This window comes from Dermacentor variabilis, unplaced genomic scaffold, assembly GCF_050947875.1.
Source record: "Dermacentor variabilis isolate Ectoservices unplaced genomic scaffold, ASM5094787v1 scaffold_12, whole genome shotgun sequence".
NCBI classification, from domain to species: Eukaryota; Metazoa; Arthropoda; class Arachnida; order Ixodida; family Ixodidae; genus Dermacentor; species Dermacentor variabilis.
In genome coordinates this window covers 28,326,618-28,339,763 of record NW_027460280.1, presented here as the reverse complement: position 1 = coordinate 28,339,763, position 13,146 = coordinate 28,326,618, and the positions used below count along the sequence as shown (strand labels likewise).

The 13,146-nt window shown below is 47.7% G+C and overlaps 1 protein-coding gene and 1 pseudogene across 1 annotated transcript in view; both read left to right on the top strand.

The window, feature by feature from the left end:
* LOC142565777 (trypsin-1-like) overlaps positions 1-13,146 on the top strand; it is a 118,022-nt gene that overhangs the window by 74,648 nt on the left and 30,228 nt on the right. The window contains exon 4 of the mRNA XM_075676307.1: positions 2,524-2,630. Coding sequence (XP_075532422.1) covers positions 2,524-2,630 — 107 coding nt within the window. The remainder of the gene's footprint in view (positions 1-2,523; positions 2,631-13,146) is intronic.
* On the top strand, positions 8,689-11,705 carry LOC142566195 (uncharacterized; annotated as a pseudogene).

Genomic DNA, 13,146 nt, shown 5'->3' with positions numbered 1-13,146 from the left:
AGCAGCGAAATCTCGAGTAGCACCTGCCAATACTTTAACACTGCCGAAGCTCGAGCTTATGGCCGCGGTAGTAGAAGCCATATTATTAAAATATATCCGCTCATCGTGGGATTCGACGCATTTTCTGCGCTTCATGTGGACAAAGCGAACTATCATACTGAGCTGAACTATCACACTATCACTGTTATGGTGACCATAACAAGCTGAGTCATTTTGTAAAGCACGAAGTGACTGAAAGCGCATGAGTTGCTGACCCACTTCTATGGCGCTACTGCCCAGGAGAAGACAACCCGTTAGATTTATTGACTAGAGGCGTATCCGCAAAGGCTCTACGTACATGTCGCAGCTGGTGGAGCGGACCTGAATGATTATGCCAGCCAAGATCAACCGGACCTAAAAATTCATACGTGAGTACACAGATCAACCAAGAACCAGAGTGTAACACTCAACATGTCCTTCTTCAACTACCGAGAAAAGTGGACAGCCTGATTGACTTAAGGAAGTTTAGCAACCTCCAGAAGCTTCTGCACGCCACCGCCTGGGGAGTTCGATTTGTGGATCGATGCCGTCGTACTCAAATGTCGCTCGGTGGCACTATTTCGACAGAGGAGCTAAACAAGACTGAAATGTTCGAAGTATTCGTGAATGACATTGAACACCTTCGGCTTAGAGACACTGTCACGAAACACTCCGACCTGCGCGATCTCCACCCTTACCTGGATCAAAGCGGGCAGGTCCGACTTGGTGGCTGACTTGAAAATACGGACGCTACAGAGCCCTCTCCAATATGTCCTGCGCATTTTCTGGTCAAGCATTCATTTTTTTTGCCTCTCCGGAGCGAACCAGCAGTGACTACGAAGCTCGAAATGCCCAGCCTACTCGACGTGACCTCAGCAAAAAGTTGTGATACCAGCAGAAGCTAGCAGAAGCTCGTCTACCACCTATGGATCAGATGGAAGAAGGAGTACCTCTTCGAGCTGCGGACACTGCCCCTCTACCCATCGCATACTAATAGAAGTTTACAAGTAAGTTATGGAGTCCTCATCGAGGAACCTAACATGTCTAGCAGTATTGGCGACTGAGACGAGTTGTGGACGTCTTCCTGGTCAAGATGGAGTAACCTGAGCCTGCCGTGTGAAAGATCAAGATGGCAAGTTTATAAGAAGGCCACTGCAGAAATTGTACAAGCTCGAATTTGACAACACTACTCGGGGGTGGGAGTATACGTAGGAAAAAAAAAAGGTATTAACGTGGGCAAGCGAGCACCGCGAGAGAAGAAGTTGGAACGATGAGTAAATCCCTCTCTGGTTTCTTCACGTCTCGTTAGTTTTCTACAAGGCGTTCACAATACACATGAAAGACAAGAATTCGGCCGGGACATACGAGATCTTTCGTTATACAGGTCATTCCGTAGTAAAGGCGTTCGACTGTGTACGAAACTTTCTCAAACCTGCGCGCTGCTCCTTCTAGAGGGCGCAGTCTGGCGCACGCCGCCATGATCGCTTTTTCATTTTATCCCTAACGTAAGTGCCCGAGCATGCAACCACTATCTATAAAGCAAGAGCAATGACCATAAAGCACGATAGGTCAGGTGGAGTGAGGGGGAAGCGGGAGTTCGAAGGATGTAAAATTAAACTATGGGGTTTTACGCGCCAAAACCACTTTATGAGGCACGCCGTAGTGGAGGACTCCGGAAATTTCGACCACCTGAGGTTCTTTAACGTGCACCTAAATCTAAGCACACGGGTGTTTTCGCATTTCGCCCCCATCGCGATGCGGCTGCCGTGGCCGGGATTCGATACCGCGACCTCGTGCTCAGTAGCCCAATACCATAGCAACTGAGCAACTGAGCAACCACGGCGGGTATTCGAAGGATGCAGGCGGACGCGGCATTTGTAGCCCAGACGGGAAGGCTAGACGAACGCACTTAGTCTACCGTGTGTCCCAGCCAAAGTTATCCAAGCTGTTTAACGAGAAGAAAGATTAATATAATACAGTGCAAGATATCATTATAAGACCTAAGGTTTTCGGTCGTCAGACATCTGATAATCACACACCGTAGGTCTTAAAATAGTATCTTGCATCGTGTATTGTTAATTTCTTTTCGTTAAACAGCTTGGCTAACGTTAGCTGGGACACCTCATATATAATGCTTACATAAAGGGCTATTGTTTCTTTTTTTTGCATCCATTGCAAACCCATATTGCGCTCGTGTTTGATTTATCTTGAATTAATTGATTTCAAACACTTAAAGTCGTTTAGATTATGTAATCTAACTTTAAGTAAAACCTGGGCCTGGACAAAATGACATTGAGTGCCCTTATTTACAAAGCCGCTTGTAGAGATGACATCATAAAACGCGTCGGATAGTGAACGAGACGATAGCGAATGTACTGCCTAACGATAAAAAGTTATCGCAAAAGAAACGCTCTGTATGTTCTGTACATCTCAAACATTGCTGTTGGAGACTGTCTCACGGTCGCTTCGTTATCCGTGCAAATAAACAGTTACGCATAAACGCAGGCCAGCCTCCAGAAGAACGTGACCGGGCTGTCCAAACCTTTCCCGTTCTGCGGTGCCAGCATGCTTACCGAGAAGCACCTCGTCACTGCTGCTCACTGCCTCAAAAAGTGAGTGCTCGACTGCCGGGGCGATCCTGACCAGCCGCCCTACCACCAATAATGCACAAGGAGGACGCAGGTCCCACAAAATGCTAAATGGTACCATTGGTACTTTACATGTCGGGAGCAAAAAAACCCGAGCCTTTCTAATGAATGTGAGGAGCTGCGGTATATATATGGCCATCCGATCTGCGCTGCGGCTCTCGGATAATGATAGGCGTGCCGGGATGTTCTGTCGCATGCAGTGTACAAACATCGCGAAGGAACACGCTGCACGAGAAGTTGTAGAAGCCACACGATGTCAAGCTGCAACAATCTGTTGTGATGCTTCGTACGACCTCGCTTTACGCGCAGGAACTCAGAATCGTGGCACCTGAACACTGATGCAGCTACCTGACCAAGCTGGAAGTTAGCGCTTGTCCACGTGTGACTGTTTCTTTGTGTATATGTTTTAGTTTGCAAAACCAATTGACTGGCCCAATTGTTCACCTTAGTAACTGACCTAGTTAAGAAATTGAAATCGCTTGCTAGCGTTCGCCCCGTCACTACTCGTTTACACAGCTTTGTTGACGCGATACCAATGCACGTGATGTGCACCAGTATTTGGCCGAGGTTGTCGCGTGGTTTCGTGACACGATGGGACAAATATCGCCCGCCCGTAAACTGTGCGCTTCAGCAAAGTTTAGCGCGGGAGCAAAGAAAGGCGTCTGGCACAAAAGCCGAGTGAGTACAGTTGTATCCCTTGTTTCTCACACACAGAGCTGAGCCGACTTCGTCACAAGTCGCTCATAGCTGGCGGCACGGTGGAAATTGTGCAGGTCAGCAGTGCAGCACACGACTGCGTAACTTTGTCTGCTGTGCCCCCTGTTTTTCGCCCCCCTTTCTTCCAGGCGCTTCAGACATTTCATAACCACCGAAAATTTGTTATTCTGGAGAGTGATATCCTCGCAGGCGTCACGGAAGTTCCGTTACAATTGCCGTCACAGGGACATTCGTTGCTCTTCTAGTTTACAAGTGCTCCTGTGGTCACCATCTCGAAGAATCTCTCGTAGAAACTCCTACCACGCTGTCCACTCCTAAAAATCTGCCCGTGATACCTACCACGGACAGACTGTTTCGTAACAAATCTGCAACAAGCAGGCTATGCGCTTATAACTAGAGTTGTCGTAATTAGGAACTCGAGAGTTTAAGTGGCATTCTTAAATTTGCAAGACATTAACGCGACAATGCTGTATTTGCGCTTTTTTATCGTTCTAAGCTTTACAGAAGTGGCGGGTTGCTTCTGCACCGCATCATCAGCAACATTTCGTAGCTCTATCCGGCTTGGTGTATCGAATTGAGGTATACACGCAGCAATGCGCTCGAACATTCCGTACACTCTACTGCGAAGTTGACGACTCGCACGGTTTTTAAAAAACTCGCGTAGGGTGAAGCCAGCCGCCCGCGGCGTGGCAGCAGAACCCCCAGCTGGCGTCACATGAGTGAGGGCGCCACAAAGTTGCTCGAGAATTTCTTACTTTTCGCAAGGAGGCGAGGCGGAAGCAGCTTTCAAGTACCGACAGAAAGCGCACGGTATCTGTACGTTTCTTACAATTAAAAATTGGAGGACGCTTAAGCTTCGCCTTCAAGAGTGAAACGCGACAGCGTTCCCGTCGACCCGCCAAGGGGTGTAAGACAATGGGCTACGGCGCAGTGATCACTTACGAGGCGCCCCGCATCGGACGCGGTGAGCGTCGAGCAACGCAGCGTTCGGCGCGGCAACGAAACGTGCGCCTGAACAAGCGGAACGAACCAAAGAACTCGGTGTCTCGGAGGGGGAAACGATGCACGCCAGCCAAACGTCATGATCGGCACGGGCAGAGAGATAGACAGATAGTGATCTAAAGAAAGGAAGGACGCTTGATTCTGCAACCCGTGAGGACGCAAGGCGAAGCGTCGTCAGGGGAGAGGGAGTCCGGGCCGCGACGCGCCTCGCACCGGTCCCCGCACAGCCCCAATGCGCGCGTGGCGCGCCACCTGTCGGGGCAGCGCCGTACATTGAGAGGAGGGGGTCTTCTGTGCTCGTCGGAAGATGGCTCTGCGTGTGCGGAAAGCGCAGAAGAAATGTAGCGGAAACGCACTTCGCTACTCGTGTAACTGCGACTTCTGTAAGTTACATGTTCATAATTACTGATATACACCGGAGTATAACTTTCTCCGGCTCGTTTCTAAGGCAACACCGCATTCACTAGAGGCGCTTTTGTACCGCTTTGAAGCATCGAACTCGTGGCTGAGTGGTAGCGTCTCCGTCTCCCACTCCGGAGGCACTGGTTTGATTCCCACACAGCCAATCTTGCAAGTTGTTTTTTATTCATGAAGTGCCTGCCGGGATTTATCGCTCACGGCCAACGCCGCCGACGCCGACGACACCGGCTTTTCTGCGACACGAGCTCCTTAACGCTGTCGCGTTAATAGAGTTTCCTACAATTACTAGAGGGAACTCTGGCGCTGCGATCGTTCAGCCACCATGCGAATGATGGGTAGGGCACGGATGATCTTCGTGCTTGGGGCTTCAGACGTTCTTGCTGCTTCGTTTATTACGCTTTATATGGGCCTTAACTGGCCTAAATTACTAAGCAATTTACACTTTTTAAATGCAGAAGGTAATAAGACTCTGCAAGTACACATAATCACTGCTAATTGTAGTGGTTCCGCTTGTCCATGCGTCCGCGGAGTAATGATATCAATGTTGGGCTTTTGTGCTAGAGGTCCTGTTCGAATCCTGCCGTCGGAAATTTTTAATAATGTTTATTGAATTATTTATAACGCACTGCTTTCTAAAATATTACCACTTCGCAAAGTCACGAAGCCATTTAAAGCCAGAAGAACGAAGTTTAGGCAAATCCATCTACTAACCATCATTCCTATGCTGGCTTTACAGTTGCCGTAGACACTAGCACCACAGTTCCCTCTAGTAACTGTACGAGACTCTGTTATCGGTGCCGGCTTGAATCGGCCCATCACCAACGTTAGCTTTGCACAGATTCAGTTCAGTGCGTGCTTCGCGCATACTAGAAATGGTTTTAACTCCAATCAGCTATAGACCGTTCTGTCGGCGAGGAGGAACGTAGCCTCGAACCAGCGCGCCGCTCTCCTCCTCGCACTGGCATGTGCGGATTCCGTTTTCTCCCAGCGGCAGCTTGTAATGGTAGCGGTTTAAATGCGAATTAGTGCGATTCTAACGTGTTCTGTCAAGGATTTCTGCGATGTCAGATGGCTCAAGGTCGCCGTGCTACCACTCTGCTGTATTCGGCTGCATGCTTTGACCATTGCCTTTGACCATCATGCTTTTATGATCATTTACAGCTTCAAAAATCATTTTCTAATTTAGGTTTTGGTGCGCTACCTGGCAAATGACAATTAACATCCGTAAAACCGTCGTTATGACTTTCACTAGTAAAATCACGCCTTCCGTTTTTCTTACAAAATTAGTAATAGCCGCATTCAGAGCGTTAGTGATAATAAATACATTGGTCTTGTTTTCACACCCAGTATGTCTTGGTCCAAACACACAGATTTAATAACCTCAAAGGCACTGAAAAAGTTAGGCTATCTGCGCCGCACATTAACCACGGCCCCAAGAGATACTAAACTACTGACGTATAAATATCTGATCCGGTCTTTACTAGAACATGCCTCTCCTGTCTAGAATCCGCACAAGCAACGCGACGTTAATCAAATCGAAGCCGTGCAAAAGAAAGCGATTCGCTTATGTGCCGCAGGTTCGCCTTTTCGCCTTCCGCAACGTTTCCAACCCTAGGCTTGCAACCGCTCTCAGATCGCCGATGCACGGAATTGCTAATGTTTCTGCATTGCGTTATTAACTCCTCTTGCCGGATTTCATCAGATAGTTGTCTAACTCCTGCTAAACCATCCAATACTAGTAGTCGCCATCACCTAAACATCGCACCTTAATTATTTTGCCCGTAAAGACACTTTTAAATACAGTTTCTTTCCCCGCGTTATTAAATATTGGAATTATTTGCCTGGTAATACTCGTTTTCTGCGTTTAAACTTATTTTTTGCGACCATTGAATAGGTAGTTATTTTCATTGCGTCTGTATTGTTCATATTGCCTTTGTTATTTGTCATTGTTCTGATTTTCATACCCACTCCTGCAGTAGCCCAACAGGGCTGCATTATGTACAAATAAATAAATAAGCAAATAAAATAAAAATAACTTTCGGAAGCAAGCGTGAAGTGCATCTTCAGCCACGGCGAAATCGTGGACACCGCCGCTGCGATAGCAGAGAAGCGTCCGCTTTGTATTGGCGCCAGCATTAACAGAAAGGGCTTGATGCCATCGCGTGTATGTTCGGAACGTTTTGTTCCCAGTGAGCGATCGGTGACGAACTTGGAACACGGCACCCATGCTCAAACTGTGATACCAAAGAAAGGCGCGTATTCGAGTCGGCCAACTATTGCTGATAAAGTTAACTATTTCTTCGTGCACATTTAAATTATTCTGTTCAAACGTGCTTTAACATTATCATGTTTCGCAACCAACGTTCTGGTAGAAGTTGACCGCGCACGTATTATGAAAACAGAACGTGCCGACTAAGAAATGAAGGTGCGTTCTTCTCCATTCTGCAACCAAAGCAATGCCTACCGTGTGCCGGCCAACCCTAGTTCACACGGGCTCTCCCGTGCTTCCGAGTCTCGCCGGCAAGCTGCCGACGCCGCTCATCGCGCGCGGTTTTAGTGCAGAAAATAAAGCTGCTGTTGCAAAGAGTGGTTCCTTTTTTAGCTCTCTCGAGTAGGCGAAGTGCCCTTGGCACCGGCACCATTTGAGGCCTAAGACAGCGCATATTCTTTCAACCCGTCGCGTGCGTCTGCTTGATTGTGTCATATTCGCGGCCACTATAATTAGCTCACTTTATTCATGTTAATAGCCCTTTCGATTGAGTTATTTTACAGTTCGTTATTTTGTAAAGCTTGATGCGCGGGTGCCAGATAAACGATATTTATGAAATCGTACCGCGAAAGATTTTAGGAGCACGAAAGTTAGCAAAACATGTTTCCTCGGAGCTTCGCAGTTACCGGAATTGGGATGTACGCTGGTGCGGCACACCGCATGGCACATGGAGACACCTCTGATTATTGTCACCTGAGTAATACCTTAGTAGAGTTCAAGGCTAGACATACAGTAATTACACGTTACATGTATGCGTTACGTATCGACAATGTTCAGACTTGACTCACCTCCTATTTCGATCGTGGGCAGAGCTGCTGGAGCGCCTCTAGGCCCGTCGTCATTCGATAGTGCGGCTATATCGAAGCTAAAAGCTTAGTCACGACACGCTAAGAAGTTTCCCTATCCAAACAACTTGTTGACACCTCTCGGAAAAGCGCGAAAACTTGCCACTCGTCGTCAAGAGCACGTTCGCCGTGCACCCTCCAGCGCGATCCCACATGCCAGCATGACGTCGGACGATAGACGGCGCTGTGACCGCAAAATGGCGGTGCCCTCAAAAAAACGGTCTATATTTCTGCCACTTTTTCTTTTACAGTGGAGCTGTTAGAACCTCGCTGGGTTTCTCTTGAAGTGCGCAGCTTTTCCGAGCTGGGGGAGAGAGAGCTGAGCTAGAGTGAAAGCAGAGTATGAAAACAGCATCGCACAGCATAGCCACGCGGCGAGTGTGGGTGGAGCCTAGAGGGGGAGAAGGAGCGGTGCGCACGCGACCGAGGAACGCGGCCCTGATCAACACCCTGTAGAGAACTTAAGGCCTTCTGGCTGACCCTCTCCCCTTGAGCTACGTCACGCAGAAGAGGTCAACATAGAAGTTCTGTGCAGCGCTCTGCGAAGCTACTAGCGGCGCACACGTGTTGAAAATAAAGCGCGGAAGATATACAATAGTTAGCCCCGACTATTCGGAGAAGACCGAGGCGACGATGGCGGCGACAATAATTCGATTAGTTCCAGGAGCCCTGTCGCTCCTTGAATAGCTTCATGGTTAAACAAGTCCCGGCATGCTCAGCCATGCTGCCGCATGCTTCCGAACGCACATTTTTTTCTAGATGTGACCAGTGCATGCAGTCTCAACACTTGTGCTGTGCTTGCGATTGTGTGTACCGCGAGTCTTCATTGCCCCGGAATGTGGAGTGTCATGCCAAGATATGCCTAATAAGTGCTGCGTGCCCATTTGCCGGAACAATCGGGGCAGAAAAATCACGTCTTCAAGTTTCCGCAAGATGAAGAAGGCCAGAGCGCCTGGATTAGGCACTCTGGCACCACGTGCAGACTTCATTGTATCACCGCACTCCAGGGCAAGATGTTCAGAACTTCTTTAAATAGTTACTTTTGAAAAATACGGGAAGTTTAATTGCTCAATTACAGAAAGTGCCTTTACATCAGGAATGTTAGAATAAAATTTAGAACAACTTTTAACTTCCTTCTAGGTTTGTGAACTTCACTTCATTGAGGCCGACATCGTGCGGGAGGTCTCTCACCTCGACGACCTTACAGGGCACACCGTCACTGCACCACTCTCACGCCTGCCTCTTCGCCCAGGCGCAGTCCCATCAAAGTTTCCTCAATGTCCACCTTATCTTTCGAAGCCAAGCACCTCGAGGGAGGATCCTGATTCCAAGCGCATGCGTCTTGAGGCTGCTTCTTTGAAGAAGGCGTGTGAAGCGTCTGCTGAAGCATTCTGCAAGGAGAAGGAAGCGGATAAGACTCTAAACCTAGAAGACCTGATGCAATTTATAACGAGCAAAAAGTCTACGTTCTGGCACGCTATTGAACGGAAGGAACGACTAATTTTACTGCACATCACTGAAGATGACGCTCCATGCATCAAATATTCAATTGCAGTAAAAGCCGACCTCGGCATGACAGTTTACTTCGCAAGGACGCCGATAACGAAAGTGGGCCCCGATTCTACCGTTCCAACTGTAGCAAACAGCAAGAAAGCGGTGATGGATCTACTGGAGAGCATTGAGAATAGCAGTGCCTACTTCCCTCAAAGTCCTGAATCCTGTAATGAAGACATATGCAAGCAGATTCTTCTGCTGCTTGAAAAGTTGTCTTTCTCGCCCACAGATGGCAGTTCCAATGTCATACAGTTTCTTAGCGAGCAGTTAAAGCTACTCTCAATGAAGAAAGTTCTGAGGCGTTACTCAGCCGACTTCATGATATTTTGCTGTCTACTATTCACAGTATCACCTCATGCATACAAATATATACGCGGATCCGGACGCATGGCTCTCCCGCACCCAATGACTATTCGTTCAATATGCTCATCGTACGGCATGAATCCTCAAATCGAAGATCAGAGTGAATCATTCCTCCGGTACATGGCGGGAAGAATCACCGACTTGAATGATCGCCAACGTTTTGTGACTATGATGGTGGATGAAATTCAGATCAAGCCCTATTTCGACTACAAGGGAGGCAATATTACCGGTGCTGCTCTGAACAGCTCAGCTGCAGCAACCAGCGCACTTGTCTTTAGGGTGCAGAGCATCTTGTGCCAAATTAAGGAAGTCGCTCACATCGTCCCTGTACAAAGAGCCGACGCAGAAGATCTGCACAACTTGCTGAGGAAAGTAATATGCGGACTGGAAGAGATTGGGTACAGGGTAGTTTGGGGGGATGTCGTAAGTGACAACAATGCTATCAATGCGAAGGCTATGTCTCACTTCTCGTCACCTCCTTCTAAACAATTTGTTTATGCTCACCCATCGAACCCCAAAAGACCACTCTTTTTTTGTAATAGACCCGGTACACATACTCAAGTGTATACGCAATAACTGGTTGAACCAGAAAAACGTCCAAAAGTGCTTCTATAGTACTTTCCCGAGTTGAAACCAGACTTCACTGGAAAACAGCAAATGCTCTCTGCATCATTTGCTACAATCAGAAATCAGCACAACTTGGAATCCGAGAGGCTGTTAAGCTATGGCTACAGCCTGTCAAGAAAGGCCATCGAACATTGAAAGACAGAACGTGAAGTTGGCATTGCAGATATTCAATGACTACCTTCCTCAGGCCCTTCGAGCCCTTGGGATGAAGCACAACCTTTTGTTTTTTGAGGGTACTGCCACTTTAATTGAGATAGTGGTAAAATGGTGGAAGATTGTGTACGTGAAAACCTCTTCGAAAGGAAAAAGGGTACTGGACAAGTTCCAAGAACCAGTGCTTCATTCCGAAAATGATGTCAAGATTGATTTCCTGCGCAATCTTTTGGCCTGGTTGGAAGAGTGGAAAAGCAAAAATTTAGACAGCGGCACGTTAACAAGAGAGACCCATGCCGCTATGGACCACACAACATATGCTTTAGTGGAGTTCACAAAGTACTGCTTCGAAGAGCTCAAGTTCTCGCAGTTCCTTTTAGGAAAGATCCAGACCGACAGTCTGGAGGAGCGCTTCGGGAAGTACAGGATGCTAACTGGATCCCAGTATCATCTGTCGATAAGACAAGTGTACGAATGTGAGAACAAGCTAAGGCTGCAAAGCACTTTACCAGCCATCAGCAAGTATGAGCGATGGGATGAATTTCAGACACACACAGACCACCCGCGCCCTAGCCTAAATGTGGTAGTAACGAAGGATGCAGTGTCTGAAATTAAAGACATCGTCCCGGTACTGTTCTACGTGGCGGGCTATGCCGTGTACGCTTCATTGAAAAAGCTCACCTGTTCGAAATGCAGGGACGCACTGACAGAGAAAAGGTTGAGATCGGTCTCAGACTCGGATGGACGGTACGACCTCGTGAAACAACTTGACAGGGGAGGAATTGTCTATCCAGCTATATTTGCCGTCAACGCTGTCGCACACAACTACGTGCTTGTTAGGCAACTGTCAGCGAAAGAGGAATTTATTAATCTGCCAAACCAACGTAGTTTAGTCACTGACCTCACGCTTGAACTGCTCGTCAGTGATGATTCCTCAGAGTTCGACGCTTGCGAGGACGGACACAAATGTGAATTTGTGTTAAGGCACCTTTTGTGGTGCAGCACGAATATTTCATTGAAGACTACTGCTGCAAGATGAACGACAAAATATTGGATGCCAATGCTAAGGCAAGGAAGAGAAAAAGCTAACGCTCTGCGCAATAAGGCAGCTGTTTCCTTGTACATAGCTGCACGAATGTTTTATATCCCGTTGCTATACTTATTTGAGTTGTTGTAAATTAGTGCACTGCGGTAATTAGTGCGTCGAAAGCGAAATTATTCGTTTAAGCATAATCTAGATTGGAATAAGTACATGTGTCCCCAATAAAAATTGTTCATACGCAATTGTGAAGCTAATAGAGTGCGTTACATTCATCATTGCCGCGCTATAAAAAGCCATAAGTACAAAAACTACGGAAGGAAAAGATTTTTATGGATTCAATTTATTTGAAGTAATAGGTATGAAGTGTGGGGGGTATAATAAATAATAATAATTATTATAATGCACAAAAAAACGTACATTACAAAGCGCGACGCTATAAGAAGCTGCTCGCATGTACCTGTTTTGTATCTGTGCCTCTAAATAAATGCTTCGTAAGGTGCCTGCTGCTCATTCCGCAGTTTCGACTGAAGAAAAAAGTGTGGAGTGGTCAATAAAAGCATACGGCTGCTAGGTGAACCAAGCCACGATCGCTTCATTCAACCCGTATCCCCGATCGTGCCACTGGCCTCTTCTCCGTGACGTCACTCGCCGAGCACTCAGGCCTTTTTGTTGCCCTGATGCGTGTCCTCTCCTGTGACGCGCGAGGCAGGAGGATCAGGCGAGGGAGGAGGGGCGTCCTTCTCCGGCGGCTGCTAGGGTGCCTCGATGTCCTCCTCGCCCGCCACACCGTACAGAGTGGAGACAACCGTGGCGTCTACTAGGCGTTGCCCAGGCGGATACCGTAGTAGACGGCTTTCCAGCGCTTTCCAGCGCTTGTGTGCGGTTTGGCACAACTTTACTGGCCTTCCCCTGCTCCACTGGTTTCTGGTGTTTGCGATAGCAGAGCCACGCATAATTTTTTTGTTGGCTGACAAAAGTGACTTGTTATTTTTTTTTGTCTCGATCTTACGCCACCTTTCTTAATGATGTTCACTTCTCTTTTGGCATACTTTATTACATCCTCTTGTGATTGCGCCAACCTCAGTCGCCAGTCTTCGCTCACAACAGCCTTCCTCTTCAACGATACATTTACTGAAATTGCTGGAAGCCGAGTTGAATGTGTCTGTTAATTTAATTAATTAAATTATGGGGTTTTACGTGCCAAAACCATTTTTCGATTATGAGGCACGCCGTAGTGGGGGACTCCGGAAGTTTCGACCACCTGGGAATCTTTAGCATGCACCTAAATCTAAGTGCACGGGTGTTTTCGCATTTCGCCCCCATCGAAATGCAGCCGCCGTGGCCGGTATTCGATCCCGCGACCTCGTGCTCAGCAGCCTAACCCCATAGCCACTAAGCAACCACGGCGGGTGAATATGTCTGTCTCTAAATATTAGGCGGCGGACATTGCTCCTATAGGCTTGACTCCTGCGTTTCGCTGATATTTTT